The following is a 25432-nucleotide window of genomic DNA, read 5'->3' on the forward strand; positions in this document are numbered from 1 at the left end:
TATATCGGCTCAGAGATTAGCCATATTTATTGGGAGATCAGATGGGTGTTCTTAAGCTTTTAAAAAATGAAAATAATTGAATAGTAGACTTAAGATCAGATTCATTGATCTTATTCTAGAACTGTTCTTGAACATGATCTTGTGTGACGTGTCTCTCTCAGATTGGGAAGAATTATTTTCCAACCGAACCTTTGTTTCATTTTTCATTTTGTTCAGTATTAATTAAATAAAATGTTTGTCTTGTTTAATTAATTAAGTAATATGTTTGTTTGTTTTTAAAAAAAAAAAATTATTTACAATGTTTTTTTTTTGGTTTCATAAAAATATGGCATTGTATTTTGAATTTTAATAAAAGTTTAGTAAAAGTTTTATAAGTTTGCAATTAAAATGTTATTTTATAATTTTTTATAATTGTAATATGTTTAAAAATATTAATAAATATTATATTATTAAATAGTATTAAACATTCTTAAATTTTTTATTAAACATTAATCTATGTATTTATTAAACATTATTAAATATTTATAAGAATATTATATTATTAAATATTAAGATCTTAAACATATTCTCCCAAAAACTAACTTTTTAACAAAAGTTTATCACTACTGATCTTACATTATTTTTACAATATTTATACTCTAAAAACACTCTAAACTGATCTCCCTATAAACATGTTTTACCAATTTGACATTCGGTCCCTCATCAGGATTTTGTTCAATTTTCTTGAAAACCATGTAACAACAGATAAGTTCTATACAAATTCCAAGAACCCTTTTTGGACATAAAGTTACATGTGTTCTTTATCGACAAAGGTTATCAACAATTTATTACTATGCAAATAAATAAAATGAAATGGTTTTTTCTTTTATGAAGGCTAGTTAATTTAATCTCTACGAACCACAAGTTATCAAGTTGTAAAGGATCCAACTTTAGTGGTACTACTTTTGCCGTCGAAAAAATGCTTTAGTAATGATGACTATATTATTAATGTGTTAGTTTATGTCGAAAATTTCCCCCCACTATCAAATTCATCAACTTGTTAGACTTATCGTTAATGGTAGACTAGTCATATAAAATCCAATTTTCTCGATTTTATTTGGTTCCCATTTATACGATTTATCAAAGTAGAACGAATATTTATGAAAATGGAATCATGTTATCTTATTATCAATTATATTAAAGGAGAAGTGAAAACGTCCCACATTTAATCTCAGCAAAATTTTACCATTATACCATTAATGAAATTACCCTTGACGTTGAAATATTTTGCCCCTGAACGTAAATTTACCTATTTTCGCATTAAAAATAAATCAAAAATCGATTTAAAAATAATCTAATTGCATAAAAAGTTATTTGCAAAACTAAAATTTGCTAATTTAATCCCTAAATTTCCTGGAAAACACCCCTTTTACAACTATAGTTCTGTTTTATACTATAAATTCTACAGATTTGAGATAATTAATGGGCTTAGATTGTTCATAGATTAACGGGCTTCTGCAGGAAAAAAAAAACCCGACGACAATATACCTCCTTACTGGAAACCCTAAAAAGATATATCATTTACAACTATAAATGCAATGCTATCGTTTGCTTTCACCATAACTCAACAAAGAAAAAAAGAAAAAAACTCTCTTCTCTTGAATTTATAGTTTTATCAATTTCAATAATTCTTTAATCATGTTCTCAAATTTATATTTGTATTCCGATCTTGATGTTTTTTATGATTCATCAACTGATACTGTTTATTTTCCTGTTCATATAGTGGTTTCTTGGAAAGCAAGATCTAATAATCATAACGCTTTGGTTGTTGTTGGTTCACTTTACAAAAAGGTATAATATTTTGCTTTTTTGGTAGAGGTTTTACGTTTAATTCTTTAATCATGTTCTCAAAAAAAACTTTCTTCTATTGAATTTATAGTTTTATCAATTTCAATAATTCTTTCATCATGTTCTCAAATTTATATTTGTATTCCGATCTTGCTGTTTTTTATGATTATCGATTGATCCTATTTATTTTCCTGTTCATATAGTGGTTTCTTGGAAAGCAAGATCCAAAAATATGGCATTGTATTTTGAATTTTAATAAAAGTTTAGTAAAAGTTTTATAAGTTTGCAATTAAAATGTTATTTTATAATTTTTTATAATTGTAATATGTTTAAAAATATTAATAAATATTATATTATTAAATAGTATTAAACATTCTTAAATTTTTTATTAAACATTAATCTATGTATTTATTAAACATTATTAAATATTTATAAGAATATTATATTATTAAATATTAAGATCTTAAACATATTCTCCCAAAAACTAACTTTTTAACAAAAGTTTATCACTACTGATCTTACATTATTTTTACAATATTTATACTCTAAAAACACTCTAAACTGATCTCCCTATAAACATGTTTTACCAATTTGACATTCGGTCCCTCATCAGGATTTTGTTCAATTTTCTTGAAAACCATGTAACAACAGATAAGTTCTATACAAATTCCAAGAACCCTTTTTGGACATAAAGTTACATGTGTTCTTTATCGACAAAGGTTATCAACAATTTATTACTATGCAAATAAATAAAATGAAATGGTTTTTTCTTTTATGAAGGCTAGTTAATTTAATCTCTACGAACCACAAGTTATCAAGTTGTAAAGGATCCAACTTTAGTGGTACTACTTTTGCCGTCGAAAAAATGCTTTAGTAATGATGACTATATTATTAATGTGTTAGTTTATGTCGAAAATTTCCCCCCACTATCAAATTCATCAACTTGTTAGACTTATCGTTAATGGTAGACTAGTCATATAAAATCCAATTTTCTCGATTTTATTTGGTTCCCATTTATACGATTTATCAAAGTAGAACGAATATTTATGAAAATGGAATCATGTTATCTTATTATCAATTATATTAAAGGAGAAGTGAAAACGTCCCACATTTAATCTCAGCAAAATTTTACCATTATACCATTAATGAAATTACCCTTGACGTTGAAATATTTTGCCCCTGAACGTAAATTTACCTATTTTCGCATTAAAAATAAATCAAAAATCGATTTAAAAATAATCTAATTGCATAAAAAGTTATTTGCAAAACTAAAATTTGCTAATTTAATCCCTAAATTTCCTGGAAAACACCCCTTTTACAACTATAGTTCTGTTTTATACTATAAATTCTACAGATTTGAGATAATTAATGGGCTTAGATTGTTCATAGATTAACGGGCTTCTGCAGGAAAAAAAAAACCCGACGACAATATACCTCCTTACTGGAAACCCTAAAAAGATATATCATTTACAACTATAAATGCAATGCTATCGTTTGCTTTCACCATAACTCAACAAAGAAAAAAAGAAAAAAACTCTCTTCTCTTGAATTTATAGTTTTATCAATTTCAATAATTCTTTAATCATGTTCTCAAATTTATATTTGTATTCCGATCTTGATGTTTTTTATGATTCATCAACTGATACTGTTTATTTTCCTGTTCATATAGTGGTTTCTTGGAAAGCAAGATCTAATAATCATAACGCTTTGGTTGTTGTTGGTTCACTTTACAAAAAGGTATAATATTTTGCTTTTTTGGTAGAGGTTTTACGTTTAATTCTTTAATCATGTTCTCAAAAAAAACTTTCTTCTATTGAATTTATAGTTTTATCAATTTCAATAATTCTTTCATCATGTTCTCAAATTTATATTTGTATTCCGATCTTGCTGTTTTTTATGATTATCGATTGATCCTATTTATTTTCCTGTTCATATAGTGGTTTCTTGGAAAGCAAGATCCAAAAATCATAACGCTTTGGTTGTTGTTGGTTCACCTAACAAAAAATGTATAATATTGTGCTTTTTTGTTGAGGTTTTACGTTTAATTCTTTAATCATGTTCACAAAAAAATTTATTTGTATTCCGAATTTCTATTTTTATGATTAATCGACTGATTCTTTTTATTTTTATGTTCGTATAGTGGTTTCTTGGAAAGCAAGATTAATAAATCATAAAGATTTGGTTGTTGTTGGTTCACCTTACAAAACTGTTCAACATTTTTTATTTGTATTCCGATTTTCTGTTTTTATGATTAATCGACTCATTCTTTTTATTTTTTTGTTCGTATAGTGGTTTCTTGGAAAGCAAGTCCATAAATCATAAAGCTTTAGTTGTTGTTGGTTCACCTTTCGAAAAAGGTATAATATTATGCTTTTTTGATGAGGTTATAAATTTAATTCTTTTATTATGTTCTCAAAATTATAATAACACTAAAAACACAAAATTTCTTCAATCAATTATTTATAATATATTCTTATATTTATCTTCCATCTTTTTAAAGAAATATATTGCATATGGATCTTATTATTCTTTTATTTTTCTGTTAATGTAAAAGATAATATCGATCAATAAATTTGTTTCTAATTAATATCAGGTATTATTTTATATAATCAGAATGATTAACGTGTTAAATTATTTCGATTATATATAATTTCTTTTCATAAGTTGATTACACTTGGATTGCTATATTTGCAGGATAACTATGATCGTTAATAGCCATGTATATTTTTGGGAATATAGAAACAAAATTGTTTAATTTTTATCTTTAGTTTACATTCATGTAGATTATTTAAACAATGATGTTATATGAGAATTGATAATAATTCTATGTTTTAATTATTACTTTTCATTATAAAAAAAAATAATGAACAGGTTGAACCTAAAGAATACTACAATGAGGATGGTCCTGAGGATGATGTTATGATTTCTTCAACGACTACAACAACTAAATTTTCAGATTGGACTATATTCAATACACAAGCTACTCAAGCCAAAGAAATCGCTTATGCTGAAATTTCAAACCCATCCGTTTGGTATCATAAAGACATGATGTGGAAGCCAAGATAAAAAGAAGACAATTTTTTCACCCTGCAATATTCCTATAATATTTGTTTCTTTAATTTAATCTAATTTTTTAATTGTACCATTAAAGGTTATTTAATTTATTAACAATAGAATTATTTATTTTATGACTTTTGTATAATAGAATCTTAAATTTTAAGAAAGCTTGGATTTATGAAAATATTTATTTATAAAGGTTTCTGAAAAAGTTCTAATTTATTCTATAATAGATTAATAAATTATACATAAATGAATGACGAAATAATCGTGTATATCTTCAAATTTTTGAAATTTGGTAAATTTAAGACGATAAATATGTAAGAAAGTTTTATAACAGAAAAACTTACTCTTCGTTTTTTATTTCGAAAAAAGTTCAGTATGCACGTTGTTAGCCGAAAGGTATCCGGAGCTTTCAACAAGCACAAGACGTCCAATTAAATCAAAAGATCAGAATTAATATAGTTTGGTCAGTTACACATATTTAATAGAAAATATACATATTAGACAACTCAAATAACTGTTATATACCTTTATTTGTAAAAATCATACTGGCAAAGGATAAAATTTACGATTCAAATAAAATTTACAAATTTGAAATGATAAAGATGGAAATAACTATTGTTGAAAAAGAAAATTAACATATCTCAGAAAATATATATATATATATATATATATATATATGTTATATATAATTACTTTAAATGGATGATTATTTGTATTTATTATAAACTTAAAGTGATAAAGATGGAAATAAATATATTTTGGTTAGTCTTTTATTTAGATTTTATATTATCGATAGATTACGATGTAAGTAAGTATTGTTTAAATCAGTAAATTAACATATAGAAGAGATATATATGTTATATATTTACACATATCTATTATTCTAAATACACAAATTTTATATTATTAAATAATTTTATATATTTAGGAATATATAGCAATCTCTTAGGTTATATATATAGACGTCGGTCAGATTTTATGATTGATATCAAATCTCAGATATTTCCCAAGGTTCTTAAAAAAACATTTCATTCAATGCGTTTGAAAATCTAAATTTGCTTATAATTACTGGTTTCCCTTAGTGCAGGTTATATTATGGTCTGTATTCTCTGACTGATCGTGTTTCACGTTTGAATCCTTCAAAATAAGAATGGAAAAATCTTATTGTGATGATTACTTGGTCGGTAAGTTACCTTTGCTCCATAATTTAAAATCTCCCGTAATTAACTTCTAATGTACTATGCACTATTTTGATATGAGTTTACGTCTTAAATTTTAAGATGTCATTGGAAAAGTAATCAATGTTGGGTAATTCAATACTTGGGATCATATAAAAGACTCCATGGTTCTGAATAACGGAAATAAATATGAGCTTAGATCACAAACTGATCATATTTGTCAGTTGGTAAAGATGTGTACAAGGAATTTAAAGATGCATGCTTTGCATTGGGATTATTGGATGACGACAAAGAATATATTTTAGCTATAAAGGAGGTAAGTACATGGTGTTTTGGGCCGTTTCTAAGGAAGTTGTTTGTCATACTATTGCTTTCGAAAGGTGATTCAGTGTCTCTCGATCTCTGGGTCACTACAAAAGATATATTGTTTAAAGATATTTTGTATTTCCAAAGGAACCGTACGAACAACCAAAGTACATATATAGTTATTTATATAAATATATATAATAAAATTTTAAGATATGTTGGTGTACACAGACGTTTACAATTATTATTCTGATCATAAATATGTCAACTAAAATCAAAATACTCTATAATGCAGGTCTAATGTTAAGTCAGGATCAGATAACAAACCTATGTTTAGCTGAGATTGAAATGATTATGCGGTCTAATGGAAGCTCTCTGTCAACTATTGTGAATCCTAAACCAGACCAATCTATGATGGATAATAATGAGAATAGGCTGCTCATAGATGAGAGGAACTATAAACGTGTTGACCAAAGAGAGGATTGCGACAGGTTGTTACGTATGTCAACCGATGAGCAAAAAAGTGTCATCCTAGAAATTATTGATGATGTGAATTGAAACAATAGAGGTATATTTTTTGTTCATGGATTTGGTGGTACTAGAAAAATATTCTTGTGGAGTATTCTTGGCGCTGATATACGATCTAGGGATGATATTGTTCTTAATGTTGCATCAAGTGGTATACCTGCTTTACTTATGAAAGGTGGTAGGACAGCTCATTCTAGATTTGGTATATCCATCAATGTGGACGAATATACAACATGTTCGATAGATGGTCAATCCTATATTGCCGAGTTGATTAGAGAAGCAAAACTCATTATATGGGATGAATCTCCAATGATGAACATATTTTGTTTTGAAACATTGGATAGGAGTTTGCGATATATTATGAAGTGTGATCGAGTTTGCAAAGCTCATACAATTGTCATCAGATTTTCAATTTTTTCCCCTTAATAATATTACCTTTTTCATATTAATATCTAAGTGTAAGTTTTTAAAAATGAAAACGTGAAAACATCTTCAATATGTTAACATAAATTGTATTTTGTACATGCAAGTGTGACAAACCTTATATTAAAACTGTATTTATTTATATAATATTAGAATTTTTAATAATCAGACTAAAGGTGAGAAACTAAAAAGATTAAGACGCAACGTTTAGTTGTGACTCTTTGTATTCTTACAAATCAAAAATCTCCTTTTTGTTTTCGATAACAGAGAAGATTCAAGAAAAAACCTAATTTGAGAAAATCATGAGGTTCGATTATATTGTTGATCTGCTACACAGAAGAACTAATTGGTGTATCAACGCCAAAGTCTTACATTCTTGGAGAGTCAGAGAGTTCTTTACCAAACGAGTTCTGCTTCTTGTGGATGTAAAGGTTAGGGTTGTTAGTTGAATGATTTTTACTTAAATTTCAAGTTCTAACAGTTATTGTATATAAGACTTCTTACACAATTGTTGTTAAACTGTGAAGGTGACACAATTGAAGCTCCTTATTTACCCGATACACTCGCTAAACTCCCAAAATATATTGACGATGGTGAGTGGTACAGTATTAGAAATTTCAAAGGATCAATCCAACCATGGAGGAGAGGAATACTCATCATCCTTATCAGATTAAATTTACGGATGATACCAATATGACGCTGCTCGAATCATTGAGTCCTAAGAATTACTTTCGGTTCGAGGATTTGGATGACATATATCGTGGAAGAATAGATCATCCCATCTCTTTCGGTAAGTATTTCTTTAATTGATTTTATATTATTTTGGTACAATCCGTCAATATAGTTAATTGGTATCTTTGTATTCTAAAAACTAGATTCTTTTTAGGATTTATGAAACTTTGTGTATTGGTCATTCTCATAGAAAAGTACGACTTAAACTTTACCAAAAATAGATTAGCTACATTTTGGAAACCTAAATTCTGTCTTTTTCCCAAACTAGATGTTTGTGCGTGTATAATGGATGTTGAAGATAGAAGAAAGCCTGCGAGTGTCATTGATATTAATAAAGTTGTTCTCATGTTGTTGAATGGCAAGTAAAAAGATATTTACTCTACCTTTAAGACAGTTACGTTTTAGAGTTGTCTCTGTTAAGATTTTTATTTATTTGATAAACATGTACGTGTGAGACTGTGAAGTGTCGTCTCAAAGACAACTACGCTTCTCAATTCCTGACCATATGGCAATCAAGCGGGTGCCATCTCATATACAAATCCGAACCTGTGTTATGTGTAATGCGGTTAATGAGGGTGGGAGAATATGAAGGTATGTAACATAAATTAGTTCTGATATAATCATCATAAGGTAACCAATATATTCACTTAAAATTATAAATGTCTGTAGGTGCACCGTGTCTTGAAAACACCTTGGCCTCTTCGAAGATCTTCATAAAACCAGAGTTTGAAGGACTGGAGCATCACCAGGGTATGTAAGATGTTATTATGTATATTAAAACAAGTTTTGTATGATGTTAAAGTAAAATTTCTTACAACACTTTATAATTTACAGGTCTGAATTTGTTGGACGTTATTATATAAACCATGTGATGAAGCAACAAGGTGAAAGCTCAGACACTCACATGTAAAGAATGGGGTGTTGGCCGTTTATTTTTTCCTCATTTTGAATGTCTATAAAATTTAGTATCTTTGTATTAACCGCTACTTGAAATCCAACTTTGCATTACTCTCATCTTTATTTTGTAATTGAGATAATACATTATAATATTGAACTATTGGAAATTGCTTACACTTTTAAAAATTTAGAATTTACTTATTGAATTTCAATATCTGTTTACTACAACTTAGTTGTTTATTTAAAAGACTCAATTAATATTTCACATTGAGAGTATTATTTATCTTTAGTAAGATAAACCTTTATGTATATATGCAAACACAAAAAGTACTTAATAATCCAATAAAACATTTTAAACTTTTTCAAAAGATAAAATACTATGTTTAAATATATCAATTATTACATATTAAATCAGAAAAGTAAATATCATGAAGTAACAAAACTATTATTGTTAAAATCTTATTATCGCGCTTAAAGCGCGGATACCTCCCTAGTAGATAATATATCCATTGTCAAATCTTGTATACACTGTGTGATATGTGTGATCCATTGGTGTACGGAACATGTTTATGGCTTCCATAATGCCCAGTCTAAACTAATTGGGCTCTTATACGTTAAGCCCACACTTAAGCGTTTCTTCGATGACACATCTCCCGGAAAAGAGAGCCGTTTATGATAAATCTCTTCCAACGGTCGGATTCGATATAGCCGTTTAAATATGACCTTAAACTCTTTTCCAAATTTTCTTATTAATATTGAAAGTCTAAAATTTCTCTCTCAGGTCTTCTATTTGTTCGACAAATCGATTGGGTGGGTTACCCATATATTGAAGTTGGATCTAATTGTATTAGAAGGTCAAGGCATAACCTCATCCATGAGATAATAACTTCCACCAGTTATAGCCTAAATATAATTATAACGCGTTATTGCATTACCCAAACATATTCAACGCCGACATCTTGACCATATATGTGTAATCAGTGATCAAATCGAATCCGTCTCTCTTAAGTCAATATATCACTCACTATATATGTATGTTAATGTATGTATATATGTATCATTACACTTTCCATCAAAACTCAAAACCGATACAAAACACCTATGGATAAGAAAGCGACAGTAGTTTCCTCTCTCTTGTTTTTGTTCACATTCCTCACAACCTCTTTGTCTAAAGATCTCTGTAACCAAGATGACAAAAGTACCCTCCTCAAGATCAAGAAATCTCTAAACAACCCTTACCACCTGGCTTCGTGGCACCCCGAAACCGACTGTTGCTCATGGTACTGCCTCGAGTGCGGCGACGCCACCGCTAACCACCGCGTCACCTCTCTAACCATATTTTCCGGCCAGATCTCTGGTCAGATCCCGCCTGAAGTCGGTGATTTACCCTATCTTGAGACCCTTGTCTTCCGCAAACTCTCTAACCTCACCGGTCAAATCCAACCAACCATCGCTAAACTCAAGAAACTCAAGTACCTTAGGCTCAGCTGGACGAATCTGACCGGTCCAATCCCTGATTTTATAAGTCAGCTCAAGAATCTTGAGTTCTTGGAACTTTCCTTTAATGATCTCTCTGGTTCCATACCTAGCTCTCTCTCCACGTTACCTAAAATCATGGCCCTTGAACTTAGCAGGAACAAGCTTACAGGTAAAGAACTCTCTTCTCTCCTTATGAAATCATCGAGTTTCTTATTTAATAATCAATCTCTCTGTTGTAGGTTCGATACCAGAGTCATTTGGGTCGTTTCCAGGAACTGTCCCTGACCTTCGCCTATCACACAACCAGCTCTCTGGTCCAATACCCAAATCACTAGGCAACCTCGACTTTAACCGGATCGATTTATCCCGGAACAAGCTCGAAGGTGATGCTTCCATGTTGTTTGGAGCCAACAAAACGACATGGTCCATTGACTTATCAAGAAACATGTTCCAGTTTGATATCTCAAAGGTTGAGTTACCTAAGACACTTGGTGTCTTGGACTTGAACCACAATGGTATCACAGGGAATATTCCGGTTCAGTGGACTGAGACTCCTCTTCAGTTCTTCAACGTTAGCTACAATAAACTGTGTGGAAACATACCCAATGGAGGGAAACTTCAGACATTTGATTCTTATTCCTATGTCCACAATAAGTGTTTGTGTGGCGCACCTCTTGATAGTTGTAACTTGTAAGCCAAGCACTTCTACTCTACTTTTCCAAAGAATCCAAATGTCTATAGACAACTGTATATTTTTGATTCGGATTGATTAATAAAACATCAGCCAAACTTGCATCTGATGAGTTCATAGTAACATATTCAAAGCCTCACAAATAAGGAGAAAGAAATAATAAAGGGCGTTGTATTACAATAAAAAAAAGTTATCCTTTATCTAGATTGACTAATATAATACAACGAACCAAAACTCGAATTTGATGAATTCATAGGTCATAGCACATTTTCAAAGTGTTCGATTTCATGGATGAATCGGAAAAAAAAACAGAGGAATAAAGGATGTAAACCGAGTCTTTGTGAGTTACGGTTTGGTATGGTTTCCCAATTCGGTTTGGTTTTATACCCAATTTGAAAAGTTAAACCATATAGGTTTAAATAAAATAAAATGGGAAAAACCCTAATTTACATATTTGAGATGATAACGTGGCTTGTGGATGCAAGAAAAAGGAATCTCTACGAAAAAAATTAAGGTACAAAAAAGTATATTAAGCTAGCAAAAGGAAATCATGAAGAAAAGGAATATAAGAAAAAATGTAAAGTAGTAATTAGCAATATTTCTATTTGTATGTTAGAGAATCTCAAGTCTATAAATAGGGTTGCTTATTCTGAAAGTTTTAGTCATAGAAAAGAAGCTAACGAAGAGAGGATAACTAAGAAACAAAGAGGTTTACGAGAGATCTACCAAAATCAAAACAGATTTCCAAGCTTTAGATCTCGAAGCCGTTCACTAATCATGTCAATTTCGGGGCAGAATGAGTTGCAATTGAGGCAAAACAGTTCAGAAAGCACAAGGAATGAAGATGCAGTAGTAGGCTATGTTTTTCCTCCTCCAAGACCTACCAAGTTCTCATTACTTCCAATTGGGATCACGCGCAAGGAGGTTGATATTATTAAGCTCACAGCCCAGTTTGTGGCTGTTTATGGTCTTTACTTTCGGGTGAAATTGGAGAAAAGAGTTTTTATGAAACCTGAGCTTGAGCCTCACTTTTTGTTCCTGAAGAAGTCAATGACTGATAGCAAACACAATTTTTACGGCCAACTTGTTCTTGGGTATTCCAAAATCTTATTGCCTTCCCAAAAGGTGACGACGAAGGGTTCTAGCACAGCAGCGATGCTTGTTGATGGATTTTTAAATCTTCTTCCTCAAGTGCTTGGAAAAGAGGAGGATGAACAGGGAGTGGAGATGATTGATTTCCAGGCTTTTGAGTATTTTGTTAATATGGAGTACAACGACTGGGGTGAGCTTCCAATGTGGTCGCATGATATCCTACCTGATTTTTATGATCCAACAAGAATCACGGTTTTGACGTTAAGACCTCAAACTCATGATGCAGAACCTATCAGTTTCCCATTACTTCCTGATCAAGGTATCACACGCAAGGAACTTGATATTATTAAGCTCACAGCCCAGTTTGTGTCTGTTTTTGGGATGTGTTTTGGGCAGGATTTGATGAAGAGTGTGTTTATGAAACCTGAGCTTGAGCTTATGTTTCAGTTTATGCTATCAACTGATACAGACACGATTTTTACTCTCAGTTTATACGAGAGTATTATTGTGCTCCCAAAAACAGAGGGAAAAGGGTGCTAGTATGGAGACCGTTCTTGAGGGTTTCTTCATTCTTCTTGGTAAAGTGCTTGAAAGGGAGAAAGAGGAGGGACCGGAGATGTCTATAGTAGACTTGCATGCTTTTGAGTATTTTGTTGAAGTTGAGTACACCGACTGGCAACCAAGAATACCTGGATACCTTTCAATTCTGAAGAACGCACCACCACACATGCAGCCTCCACTGGGATCTGAGGAGCCAGTGCCAAAGAAACAAACGTTTGACGGGTCAACTCTTGTTCCAGAAGACCAGTTTCTTTCTCAACATCCAGTAATGTGTTCTTCCTACTGACTTTTACCGTCTTTGTTTTTTTCTTTTTCTTTTGTAAGACTTGTTGTATCTAACTAGCAATTATACATCTTCAGGGTCCCTCTACGATCAAAGTTTTTGTTCCAAACGTCGATGATGGGAAATTCATTGAGATCACAGTGCAGTCCTTGTCCGAAAACGTGACAAGTTTGAAGGAGAAAATAGCAAACAAGCTGGAGTTGAGTGGGAAAGCCGGGGTTTTAGAAGGCAACAACTCACTTGCACATTACAATGTTGGAGAAGGAGACATCCTAACACTGTCTTTGTGAGAACGTCTTCTGGATGCAGCAGCTTTTTTGTTTGTCCTTTATTTTGAAAAATGGATATTTTGAAATCTGCACCGAAACTTGTTTAAAACGTGGTGAATAATACATCTGTATTGCACCATACTCTCCGTCCAAATCATAGCTATTTATAACCATACATAGTTTCCGTAAAAACTCAAAACACAAACACAAAGACTCTAATGGCTAAGACAATGACATTGCTCTTGTTCTTTTTGTCGTCCACTCTCCTCCTCACGACCTCTTTTGCTAAAGATCTCTGTCACAAAGATGACAAAATCACCCTCCTCAAAATCAAGAAATCGCTTAACAACCCTTACCACCTCGCCTCATGGGACCCCAAAACTGACTGCTGCTCTTGGTACTGCCTCGAGTGCGGCAACGCTACCGTTAACCACCGCGTTACCTCTCTGTTCATTCAAGACGGCGAGATCTCCGGTCAGATCCCCTCTGAAGTCGGTGACTTACCGTATCTTGAATCCCTTATCTTCCGCAAACTCACAAACCTCACTGGTCATATCCAACCCACTATCGCCAAGCTCAAGAAACTCACTTTTCTCAGACTAAGCTGGACGAATCTCACCGGTCCGGTTCCTGAGTTTCTGACTCAGCTCAAGAATCTTGAGTACATTGACCTTTCCTTCAATGACCTCTCTGGTTCCATACCTAGTTCTCTCTCTTCATTACCTAAACTCGAGTATCTTGAACTTAGTAGGAACAAGTTAACAGGTGAATTAATATACAACTTTATATTAATTTTTTGGGTTTCCTATAGTAGTCATATCGATTAGTCTCATTAACAAAAATGTATATTTGTCTAACCTCAACTTTAAACTTGTAATCAGGTCCGATACCAGAGTCATTTGGCTCGTTTTCAGGAAAAGTCCCAAGCCTTTTCCTATCACACAACCAGCTCTCTGGTATCATACCAAAATCACTAGGCAACTCTGACTTTTACCGGATCGATTTATCCCGGAACAAGCTTCAAGGCGATGCTTCGATCTTGTTTGGAGCTAAGAAAACGACATGGATCGTTGACATATCAAGAAACATGTTCGAGTTTGATCTGTCCAAGGTTAAGCTCGCCAAGTCACTAACTAGGTTGGACTTGAATCACAATAGGATCACAGGGAGTATTCCGGCTGAGTGGAGCAAATCTGAGTTTCAGTTACTCGATGTCAGCTATAACAGACTGTGTGGACGCATCCCCAAAGGAGAGAATATCCAGAGATTTGATTCTACTTCCTTTTATCACAACAAGTGTTTGTGTGGTGCACCTCTTCCTAGTTGCAAGTGAAGTTTCAAGCAAGTTGTTAAACCAAGCTTTCATTATCTCTAATGTACCGAATAATCAATAAAGGTCTCTAGAAAAAAATGTGTTTTTATTTCGAATAATTAATAAATGCATGAACCAAACTTTGCATTTGATGAATTGATCATAGCACATTTTCAAAATGTGTTTTTAGATTAGTAAGCTCATAGGAGGGTAGTTTTGTCTTTTGAGGATGATAGAGAGCTGCATTCTCATCATTGATTGACTCTATGCTCTACCATTGGATTCTCAACTTGCCTATTTTTTTTTTTTTTGTAATCATTGTTTGTTCTATCAAGTACTATTGTCCACTTTGATTCTTCACATGCTTTGTATTATGTTACAACCAATTTTACTAGCGACCAAATTTTTAAAAGTGCAGTAAAATCTATCTCAATAGAATAATTGACCATTGACATTTGGTATCTAGTGGGGGAAATGAGTGTATAGCCTCTTTACGAACAGGAACACACACCAAAGGTGTCGCTCTAAGCAGAGATGATCTAGTCCCTTCATTCATCTGATCATCTCTACAGTTCCCTTTGGCTTTCAGCTCAAAGCAATATTGTATTATAGCCAGCTACAACGATTGGAACGAATCTAAACACAACTTTCTCTCCAGGACAAGCTCCCAAAAGACATCATCTTCTCAATTTTAGCTACAAACAAACTGTGTATGAACACATCCCAAAGTGAATAATTAACAAAAAGAAAAACTCGTTTCTATCAGATTTGTAAAGCTGCAGAAGTTGTTACAATAAAATGCGGTAAAATTTACTTTGTTTCTTTACACAAGTGGTAAGTTTTCTTGCTCGTATTCATTTTCTTCTTCTAAAACCATTAGTTAGAAGTTGACCTTCGGTTCAAGTGTAAATATGATTGTATACACTCTTTAGCAACAGGAACACACATCAAAGGTGTGGCTCTAGGTAGAGATGATCCAGTCCCTTCATGCATCTCCACACTTCCCTTCACTTTCAGATCAAAACACTGTATTATCACAGCTACAACAACCGGAACAAATCTAAACACCATTTTTTCTCCTGGACAGCTTCTTCTCCCAACTCCAAAAGACATCATCTTCTCACTCATGACCTTCCATTCAATCCCTTCAAATCTCTCAGGCCTAAACTCCAATGGATCTTCCCACTGATTTGGATCTCTTCCAATCGCCCAAACGTTAACTATCACTCTTGTTTTCGCAGGGATTCTAAATCCAGCCACCGCACATTCTTTATCCGATTCTCTCACAAATATTGGTCCTCCAGGGTGTAATCTCATTGTCTCCTTCACCACTGCTTGTATGTAACTGAGATTGCACAAATCTGATTCTTCAACAACTCTCTTGTTTCCCACCACTTGCTCTATCTCCTGTTGCGCTTTCTTCATGATCTCTGGATGGTTTATCAGCTCTGCTAGAGCCCATTCTACTGTTATCGCAGATGTATCTGTTCCTCCCCCATAGATGTTCTGCATAACAACCAAATAGACTAATTTTGAGGCTTTGTGAAAAATTTATATCAAAACATGATTGTTGCCAGGGAGACATTAGAAGACAGTTACCATGATGAAGGCCTTAATGTTTTCTCTTGTCAGCTTCATCTCTGCGTTTTTGTCTTCATATATGTCGAGCAAAATTTCTAGCATCTTCTTTGCTTCTGCATCCTTCTTCTTCATAGACTCATGCTCTTTCATTACTCTTTCTATGATTAAGTCATATTTGTCTCGAGCATTCTTGAGCCTCTTCTTGAGTCCTTGCAAGTCAAGCCTTTTCAAGAACCAAAACGTTTCAGAAACGTTGAAAAACCCGGCTAACTCATTCAACTCAACCACCATTTTGGTAACTTCCTCTGTTTTGCCTCCACCGTCACTATCCGATTGCATTTTTCTGAACATCGTTCTCGTTATGATGTTGCTTGTCAATTCCTTTAGCTGTTCACCGAGGTTAACACTCTCTTCTGCTTCTGCTTTCTTCATAATACGTATTAGAAGATTGCTTAACTCCTCCCTTCTTACTGAAACAAAGCTATCTAATGCTCTGCTGCTGAAGAGCTCCATCGTACAAATTCTCTTCATGAATTTCCAGTGAAGACCGTAAGGAGCTGAGAAGAAATCCGCTGAGCCATAAGTAAGGTAGTCAACGTTTTGCATTGTGGGACGGTTCAGGAAGTTGAGCTCATTGGATTTGAGAATCTCATTCGCCATCTCGGCCGATGAGACAATGAGATTAGGAATGGAGCCAATGAAGAGATACATCAAGGGTCCATAGCGGTTTGAGAGTTTGTGGAGTGCTTGGTGAGCTATGGGACCGAGAAGATGAATGTGACCGATGATCGGGAAAGCGGTTGGGCTTGGTGGGAGCGGTAATTTGTTGCGTTTTCTGTTAGTAATGGTTTTTATCAAGACTGTAATTCCAATGCATAGAAGGATGGTTACAGAGAAGTATTGTAAATCCACCATTCTCATTTCTGTTTGTGTATGAGAGTGATATTAAGATGGTTTTATAAGATAGGAACCAAGTTATGACTCCTTATGGTATCAAATATTAATCTCAACTTCAAGATTCTTTATTTTCTCTTGTTTGGCTTTGTTCTGTTTTTGTCTCTTATGTAAGGGTATAATCTCTGTTTTGATCCTGTTTTATTGTATATTTTATATTTTATATTCTGTTGGTTTCTAAATTAATAAGATTATAAGAATGTGTACTTGACCGTTGTTAAGCTTTCATTATCTGTTGACACAATAAAAATGTTTTCATTGTGATCTTAGAGTAGTAATCAAGGTGGGTACTATTACTGATTGTGAGATTTAGAGCTTATGAAAATCATAGAAACATTCGTGTTTAACCCGAATTGTGTTGACATAATGATTTTAATAACCATAATGATTTCATAAAACAGAATATAAAACAGAACACATTTAGCTATATATAGACATCATTTGTGTTGACATAAATAATACAAGATTGAAACATTTATTAAAATCATTAAGTCTGAAGTTTATGAAAACAGAATATAAAACAGAACATAAAACAGAACATAAAACAGAGCATATAACAGAGCACAGTATATATATGTTTCCAAATTCCTGATGATGTTTTTACACAAGAAAATTATTTAGTTTGGTGTCCAAAAGGATCGAAATATAATTCAGGAGAACACATAAGTGAACTTCCTCCAGCAGTCCCTGAAGCTGAAAAGCCTGTAGGTAACTTGATCTTGATTTTGTCTTTGTCCCCCTTCACCGTCCAGTTAAAACACTGCACTAGTGATCCGATTGTGAGACTCAGCACCAGAGAAGCGTGAGAAGCTCCAAGACATCCTCGCCTTCCACTCCCAAACGCAAGATAATTCACATCTTGACCTTTTAACTCCAACATATATTGCTGATAATAATAACCAATCTTTCTCTCTATATTTTCTTCCACCACAAGAAACCTCTCAGGCATAAACTTGTCAGGGTCATTGTATGTGGTTGGATCGCGCATTATACCGTAAGCATTGATGAAGATCTTTGTCCCGGATTTTACATCGTACCCGTTGATCTTCATGTCTGCGTTGCTTTCTCTGCGTAGTAATGGTCCAACTGGATGAAGTCTCAATGTCTCCTTGATAGCTGCTTGTAAGTAAGGAAGATTCTGCAAATCTGATTCTTTGAGTAACCGATACGTTGATCCTATAACGGATTTGATCTCGTCTCTGATCTTCGTGAAGATATCCGGATGGTTGATTAGCTCAGTCATTGTCCATTGTAAAGCTGCAGAAGTTGTATCTAAGCTTGCCATAAACAACTCCTGCAAACGATGTTCCAAATATTCTTACTAAGGTTAATTCTAAAGAAGCTAAATAAAACTGATAAAGATAGCTTACAAGGATGAAGAACTTGATCTGATTCATAGTCAATTTGAGTTCAGCTTTTGGATCATTAAACGTGTCCAACAAGATATCGATGATATCTTTATCTTTCTCTTCTTCGTCATTGCTTTTATATTCCTTCAGTATCTTCTCAACCAACGCATCGTACCGCCAAATTGAGGATCTAAGCTTCTTACCATTCCCAAACACATCTAGGTCCCGGAACGGTCCAAACAGCTCCATGAATCCAAACCTTGTGGCGCAAGCCATTATGTCACTCACTATCTTCCTGATCTCAATGGGAAGATTCGAGTTTTTGCTGCAACGTTTCCCCATAACCATCTTCGATAAGATCTTTGTAGTCAAAGCAGTGAACTCCAAACCGAGATTACACGCCTCTTTATTCTTCGATCTCTCAACAAGCGATCTCAGTAAAGCTAACGTTTCCTCCTCTCTTATATCAACAAATCGATCCAGCTGATAACCCGCGAACAGTTTAGTCATGCATAGCTTTTTCATAAACCTCCAATAAGGTCCATAAGGTGCGTTAAAGAACTCAGATTCTTTATAAACATTGAACTGTCTCGGACCAAAGACAAACTTGGAAGCGAAATCAGAGTCGTGAGTCTTGAGGATTTGTTTAGCCGTGTCGGAATCTGAAACAACGAGGACTTGGAGTGATCCTATGCGTATGGTCATCAAAGGACCGTAAGTGAGAGCCAAGGCTTGTAGTGAACGAGGTAGGCTAGAACGTAGGAGATGCATATGACCGAGAATGGGAAGTCCTCGTGGACCTGGAGGAAGACGAACATTATTGCGACGGTTAGAGAAGCTGAAGAGTCTACGAAGAAGGAAGATGGTAATGAATGTGATGAAGAAGAGGAGATATGAATAAGATGTGTAATTCATAAACAGATTCATCTGTATGTGTGTTGTTAGTGCTGATTAGAGGTTTAATTAGGATTAAACAACATGTGTATTAAGATGTTATGTTTTGTTACTGTAAAACTTGTCTTTTTGCCATGAAGGATCTATGAATCCATGATTCTTTTATTTTTATAAAATTAATATTATTATATTTTTTTGAATAATTAAATGTAAAAATCGGAATAAATTGCGAAAAAAAAAAACTGAAAGGTACTAACTAAACCGATTCATCTACAATGGCGGGGGAAGACGAAAAAATTGGCGCCCAGAGATGAGCAATAATAAGTTCGCCTACTCGAAATCAATTAGTGCGAGTTATTATTCTTCTTATCTTCACGAAAAATCGAAGGGTGTATCGATCTAATTAGGGTTCAGAGAGAGAGAGAGAGAGAGAGAGAGAGAGAGAGATGGGTAGGAAAAAGAAATCTAGGGCTTCGACAAACGAGGAAGATGAGATTGAGAGTGGTAATGATGGGGGATCTTCTGAGACTAGTCTTTACCAGGTAATTACGGTTTTCAATTTTTGGGTTATATCAGGGAATTAACCTTTTGCTAACCACATATCGTAGTTTCACAATGTCTGCGTTAAGTTTGCATTCTCTAGGTGTATATAGTTTTGTGTAATCGGTTTGGGAGTATCGTGTGATTCTGATGAAACTACTTGGCAAGTTTCTTACTTTCTCATAAAACTTCATGTTTTCTTAATCCTGTGGTTTTATGGTTTTTTTGATGTCTGAATTTAAGTTTATTTTGTTGTTCTTATAAGTTGTATGTGAATTTAGTGGTTTGATTTGATTAAGGTTTTTTTTGGGTATCAGAATGATTTTGATTAGCCAAAAAAAAAGAATGCTTTAAGAAAATCCTTTAAAAGACAGTGAAACTAACTCATCTCTCTCTTTACTTAAAGGTTCTTGGAGTTGAAAGAACAGCTACTTCACAGGAAATAAGAAAAGCGTATCATAAGTTGGCGTTGAGGCTTCACCCAGATAAAAATCCGGATGATATGGTTAGCTTAAACACTCTTTTTTTTTTCTTGGTCTACCCTTGAGATTCTTTTTGTTTGGGTTCTTTTACATGAAAGTTCTGCTCGTTGTTATATATACAAATACAGGAAGCTAAAGAGAAATTCCAGCAGCTTCAAAAAGTGATATCAATTCTTGGGGATGAAGAGAAAAGGGCTGTCTATGATCAAACTGGCTCTGTTGATGATGCTGTGAGTCTCTCTCTTTCTTTCTTTTTTTTTTTATCACGGTGGTTTTAGTGGAATCCCTCAAAACATATAAAGCAGTCTCTTTTACTTACAAACCATTTAACTTCTGTAATAGTATTTTGAGATTTCCTGAAACCTGAGTATTTTCTGTGCTTGTTAGGATCTTTCTGGCGACGTATTTGAGAATTTGCGGGATTTCTTCAAGGCCATGTTCAAGAAGGTAGTAGCAACTTTCACAAGGCCATGATACCTTTTACACATTTTTACTTCTGCTGCTTACACTAACTTCTTTTTTTGATATCGCTACTTATATATATAGGTCACCGAAGCAGATATTGAAGAGTTTGAGGCAGACTACAGGGGATCTGAGACAGAGAAGAAAGACTTACTTGAGCTCTTCACGAAGCTTAAGGGTAAAATGAACAGGTAATTCATCCTCCTTTGTTTTTTTTTTATATGGTTGAGGTTGTGAGTTGATAACGTATATTCCCTTCCCAGGCTCTTCTGCTCAATGATTTGCTCAGATCCCAAGCTTGATTCACACCGTTTCAAAGACATTCTTGATGAAGCCATTGCAGCAGGTAGTTAATCTTGCTGTAACTAGCATATATGTCTTGCAAGATTATCTTCTCATATCATGAATCCTTGACGTTAGAAGATGAGCTTTCCTTTTATATGTACATCTATGAATGTTGATAACACAATAGAATTGATGTTGTGGCCTCTCTTGTTATAGTATGAGTGTATAAGATGCACCATATTTCTTGAGCTGTGTGTTAGATATATCAGTATCCATCTAAATTTGCAAGCTAATTCTCTGATTCCAGTTTGGTTCTAGTCTTGTTAAGATTCTGATCTGAAATCGATGTAAGCCTGGGCGGGTTGCTGATTAATAAATGTGTTGTGTAATACAACTGATTTCCTTTTCAGGGGAAGCGAAGTCAAGCAAGGCATATGAGAAATGGGCAAAGAAAATATCAGAAACGAAACCGCCCACCAGTCCACTAGCCAGTCCATCGAGGAAGAGGAAGAGGAAGAAGTAAGATCGATGCCTCTGTTTCAGTTATGTCCACCAATCAAACTTGACCTTGTTGTTGACCACCTCGCTTCAATTTGCATATACTTACTTGTAGGTCAGCAAAGGATTCAGAGCCAGATCTTTGCATGTTGATTGCGCAGCGAAGAGATGAGAGGAAAGTGAAGGTGGATTCAATGTTTTCGTCACTCATCTCTAGGTATGGTGGTAATGCTGAAGCAGAGCCCACTGAAGAAGAATTTGAAGCTGCCCAGAGAAGGATTGAAAGCAAAAGACCATCCAAGAAGTCAAGAAAGTAAAGGTTATAGAGTCTTCTAGTAGTTTGTGATGGAACAAGAAATGTTTATTTTGTTTTAAAATTGCATCAATTGCCAAAATTGGCTAATATATTTGATCACTATTTTAGAAATAGAGAAATTATATCGTGAAAACAAAAGCAGGAGATTGATTAGTAAGATGGAATAAACTGAACCCAAACGTTAAAAACAGAAAAACTCCTCTTTGACGAACTGTCTTCTTCTCCAAGAAAGCAATTAGGGTTTATCTTTTGAAGTGATGGGTTGTTGTTCATCAGATTGCTTTGTCTACTTCATCCTCTCCGTAGCTTTAGCTTTCATGGCCGTCTCAAGCACTCTACGTTCACCTCCATATTCCGACACCACAGTACCCATTGCTTCTTCCAACTTCTCTTCGTCTTCTCTCGCTTTAAACGCCTCAAACACTCTACGCCAATCCAATTTCAAAGCAATCGCCACTCTCCTCCACATATCCCCCGAGATCTTCCTCTCTTCTTCTCCCAACACAACCCTCTTTGCCATCGAAGATGCTTCCTTTTTCAACACGTCATCGCTTCATCCTTTGTTTTTCAAGCAGCTTCTTCAGTATCACACACTCCCTCTTATGCTACCGATGAATGACCTTCTCAAGAAGCCTCAAGGAACCTGTCTCCCCACGCTTCTTCGTCACAAGAGTGTCCAAATCTCCACCGTGGATCAAGAATCAAGAAGAGTCGAAGTGAATCATGTCCGGATTTCACACCCCGACATGTATCTTGGAGATTCATTGGTCATTCACGGCGTTCTTGGACCATTCTCTCCTCTGCAACCTCACAGTGATCATATTCTCCAGTCATCTTTATGTCAACCTAATAATACAAACAAAACCAGTGTCGACGACGACATCTACGTTCCGGTTAAGATAGATTGGACTCGGATCGTTCAGCTGCTAAGTTCAAACGGGTTTGTGCCATTTGCAATTGGACTGCACTCTGTTCTCAACAGGATTGTTAACGATCATCATCATCACAAGAACCTGACAGGAGTAACGATTCTAGCCACACCGAATCTGGTATCGTTGTCATCTGCTTCACCGTATCTGTATGAAGTAGTGAGACATCACATTCTTGTTCAACGGCTTACAAACAAAGATTTAGCTTCAATGCCTGATAAAGCCTCGGTGAAGACAATGGATCCTTACCAAGATCTCATCATCACCAGATCAAGAGAAGTTGTTAATTCGTCTCGAGGAGGTTTCATGATATCAGGAGTTGAGATTATAGATCCAGATATGTTCTCTTCTTCAAATTTTGTAATTCATGGGATATCTCACACTCTAGAGATCCCACATGCATAATCCTTTGTAGCCTACAACATTTAATTCTTTTGATTTTATATTTTTATGCGTTAATAAGGAAACATTCATTTTTTTTTTTTAATTTCTCACTTTCAAACCAATGCTATTAAAATTAAATAAAATTTTATTTATACTGCAAGGTAAGAAAAGGAATTTGACGTCTATATAGTTTTTTCAAATTAGAAAATTAAATTAAATAATAATAATAACTTGCTGCTACTTGAAGGTAAGAAAGCTGTTTAATGTAATTGATTTATTTTGGATATATTTTATAAGAAAAAAAAAACGCATGCACCTGATTCCTTACCAAACAAGAGACATGTTAGCTGACATATTGAACAAAAAAACGTCAGTTTACGGACTGACCGGGCATAATCAAGAGATTTTAGACACAATGAATAAACCAAAACCTCTATATATAGTTAGTAAATTCAACATGCAATTGAAATAGAAAATTTGGAGTCTTCGATACTACTATACCAATGGTCATCAAATTACAAAAATAATACTATTACGTGACCTTTCTTGTCATCAAATCAATTCGGATCCGGTCTCTAAATGTTTTGAATTTTCGATGTGGATATATCACTGCGCAGATAGATAACCGATCTTGGATTTGGCTAAATGGTTGCCTAAACAATGGACGCTTCATGCGGTTATAAGGAACGTTTGGTTATCTATAGTCATGAATGATTAATGTAACGAGAAAACCGACATCTATAAAACCCACTCTTTTATTGATAACAATTCTAGTCATAACAATTCTTAGACTCAAAAATAAACCCTCTAATTGGCTATCCTTTGGAGTATGCTTTATGGGGTCACACAACTCACAGTTTCCAACTCAAATCTGATAATGAGTGGATTCATTATATCTTTTACATATTATTATTTATTCCTAACATGGATCGTACGTTGTCATATATATTGATTAGAGGTAAGGACATGGGCTTTCACTATTTTCAAAAATCTTTCAAACTAACTAAATATGCACGTTTTGATTTGTTGTTTTAAAATATTTGTCTATATAAGAGAACATGCATGCACTTCATCACTATCTCACTCACTACCCTTTCTACAGAGAAACGAAAAACACAAATCACAAGTAATTCAAACAGATACTTTTTTTTTTTACATTTACTCTTTTTTGTGTTTGTTTTCCTTATTTTTTTTGTTAAATAATTATACTATATCAAAGAATGTTGTAACTTGTAACGATGCATCATACGTGATGATTTTATAGTTTATACAACATACGTGATTTTGATGTTGTATGCATATCAAAAATAAATTATTACAAGTTACAATTAATATTAAACAAAAATAAATTATAACAGTTTAGTAAGGGTTTAGATAATAAAATTGAGTCGTTAAATAGTACTTGTAGTAATTTGCACAATATTTTAGTTTGTTTTTTTTTGCTGGCACTTTGAATTTAGTTTACTTTGATTCTAACCATTTTTCAAGGAATGTCTTGGAATATTCTGTTATCATCTCTAAAAGAATGGGAAAGTCTTGGAATATATATATATTTTTTAATCACACTAAATTTTTTAAAACAACAAATTAAAACGTGCATATATATTTTAGTTAATTTGAAAACCAACCATGTCCTTCTTACCTAGCTCTTTTAATTGTTGCATTAACATTTTAACATTGAAATGACAAAAATAAAATGTACGCACATAATGCAATGTTTTGTAGTAATAAGGTAACGTTTTGTGAACGTAGTGGGTACAAGCACAAGTTGGTAGGTAATGAAATTGAAACGGCAAGTTGACAATTCTTCCCTATTTTCACAGCAATCTTTCGTTTCCGCAAGTGCGAGCAATCGTACCTGCAATTGCAACATCAACTGCGATAACAATCGTACCTGCAATTGCAACATCAACTGCGATAGCAACAGGTTATATCTGTCAATTTTGAGGAAAAAATTATTACAAAAATAAATGACTATTTGTAAAAAATAAATGACTATTAACATGTGTGAATTATGAGAAAATATGTTTGCATGCACTTTGAGTTAAGTTTATTTTAATTTTTGTCACTAGCTAAAATCACTATCATAAAGACACCTAATATTAAACAAAAATAAA

General features: G+C 33.6%; 5 protein-coding genes, 1 long non-coding RNA gene and 1 pseudogene across 8 annotated transcripts; 5 read left to right on the top strand and 2 right to left on the bottom strand.

Annotated features, from left to right (window-relative positions):
• Nucleotides 1–448: 448 nt before the first annotated feature.
• LOC147918413 (uncharacterized) lies at nt 449–3785 on the top strand. 2 transcript variants are annotated; one of them, XR_015594029.1, is made up of 4 exons: nt 449–812; nt 1763–1830; nt 2031–2546; nt 3497–3785. It is a non-coding gene; the product is annotated as an uncharacterized LOC147918413 (long non-coding RNA). The 2 variants fall into 2 exon arrangements; XR_015594028.1 differs by lacking the exon at nt 3497–3785 and having other exon boundaries at nt 2031–2880.
• A 6166-nt stretch (nt 3786–9951) lies between these two features.
• Nucleotides 9952–11233, top strand: LOC104772145 (polygalacturonase inhibitor 1). The gene is made up of 2 exons (XM_087505559.1): nt 9952–10602; nt 10673–11233. The coding sequence occupies exons 1-2, from the start codon at nt 9999–10001 to the stop codon at nt 11125–11127; spliced, it is 1059 nt and encodes a 352-aa protein (XP_087361685.1). The 5' UTR covers nt 9952–9998; the 3' UTR covers nt 11128–11233.
• Nucleotides 11234–13420: 2187 nt separating this feature from the next.
• On the top strand, nt 13421–15001 carry LOC104768890 (polygalacturonase inhibitor 2). The gene is made up of 2 exons (XM_010492971.2): nt 13421–14094; nt 14211–15001. Exons 1-2 carry the CDS (start codon nt 13548–13550, stop codon nt 14660–14662), a joined length of 999 nt encoding a protein of 332 aa, XP_010491273.1. The 5' UTR covers nt 13421–13547; the 3' UTR covers nt 14663–15001.
• A 376-nt stretch (nt 15002–15377) lies between these two features.
• On the bottom strand, nt 15378–17241 carry LOC104768891 (3,9-dihydroxypterocarpan 6A-monooxygenase-like; annotated as a pseudogene). The gene is made up of 2 exons (XR_015593243.1): nt 16241–17241; nt 15378–16147 (listed from the first exon to the last, which is right to left on the bottom strand). The product of XR_015593243.1 is annotated as a 3,9-dihydroxypterocarpan 6A-monooxygenase-like (transcript).
• Nucleotides 17242–17575: 334 nt separating this feature from the next.
• LOC104768892 (beta-amyrin 24-hydroxylase-like) lies at nt 17576–19510 on the bottom strand. Its single transcript, XM_010492973.2, has 2 exons — nt 18547–19510; nt 17576–18470 (listed from the first exon to the last, which is right to left on the bottom strand). The coding sequence occupies exons 1-2, from the start codon at nt 19450–19452 to the stop codon at nt 17790–17792; spliced, it is 1587 nt and encodes a 528-aa protein (XP_010491275.2). The 5' UTR covers nt 19453–19510; the 3' UTR covers nt 17576–17789.
• A 127-nt stretch (nt 19511–19637) lies between these two features.
• On the top strand, nt 19638–22113 carry LOC104768893 (chaperone protein dnaJ 6). Its single transcript, XM_010492974.3, has 8 exons — nt 19638–19961; nt 20366–20464; nt 20570–20671; nt 20829–20888; nt 20988–21094; nt 21167–21249; nt 21599–21707; nt 21802–22113. Exons 1-8 carry the CDS (start codon nt 19866–19868, stop codon nt 22001–22003), a joined length of 858 nt encoding a protein of 285 aa, XP_010491276.1. The 5' UTR covers nt 19638–19865; the 3' UTR covers nt 22004–22113.
• A 64-nt stretch (nt 22114–22177) lies between these two features.
• On the top strand, nt 22178–23336 carry LOC104772146 (fasciclin-like arabinogalactan protein 21). Its single transcript, XM_087503360.1, has one exon. It carries the CDS (start codon nt 22260–22262, stop codon nt 23334–23336), a length of 1077 nt encoding a protein of 358 aa, XP_087359486.1. The 5' UTR covers nt 22178–22259.
• The last annotated feature ends 2096 nt before the right edge of the window (nt 23337–25432 follow it).

This window comes from Camelina sativa, chromosome 20 (assembly GCF_030686135.1).
Source record: "Camelina sativa cultivar CO46 ecotype springtype chromosome 20, ASM3068613v1".
NCBI classification, from domain to species: Eukaryota; Viridiplantae; Streptophyta; class Magnoliopsida; order Brassicales; family Brassicaceae; genus Camelina; species Camelina sativa.

Coding starts and splice junctions, on each gene's coding strand:
- LOC104772145 (XM_087505559.1), top strand. CDS start 9,999: ATGTATATATGTATCATTACACTTTCCATCAAAACTCAAAACCGATAC. Junction 10,603..10,672: donor TAGCAGGAACAAGCTTACAG/GTAAAGAACTCT, acceptor TCTCTGTTGTAG/GTTCGATACCAGAGTCATTT.
- LOC104768890 (XM_010492971.2), top strand. CDS start 13,548: ATGGCTAAGACAATGACATTGCTCTTGTTCTTTTTGTCGTCCACTCTC. Junction 14,095..14,210: donor TAGTAGGAACAAGTTAACAG/GTGAATTAATAT, acceptor ACTTGTAATCAG/GTCCGATACCAGAGTCATTT.
- LOC104768892 (XM_010492973.2), bottom strand. CDS start 19,452: ATGAATCTGTTTATGAATTACACATCTTATTCATATCTCCTCTTCTTC. Junction 18,471..18,546: donor AGATCAAGTTCTTCATCCTT/GTAAGCTATCTT, acceptor CATCGTTTGCAG/GAGTTGTTTATGGCAAGCTT.
- LOC104768893 (XM_010492974.3), top strand. CDS start 19,866: ATGGGTAGGAAAAAGAAATCTAGGGCTTCGACAAACGAGGAAGATGAG. Junction 19,962..20,365: donor CTGAGACTAGTCTTTACCAG/GTAATTACGGTT, acceptor CTTTACTTAAAG/GTTCTTGGAGTTGAAAGAAC. Junction 21,708..21,801: donor AGGAAGAGGAAGAGGAAGAA/GTAAGATCGATG, acceptor ACTTACTTGTAG/GTCAGCAAAGGATTCAGAGC.
- LOC104772146 (XM_087503360.1), top strand. CDS start 22,260: ATGGGTTGTTGTTCATCAGATTGCTTTGTCTACTTCATCCTCTCCGTA.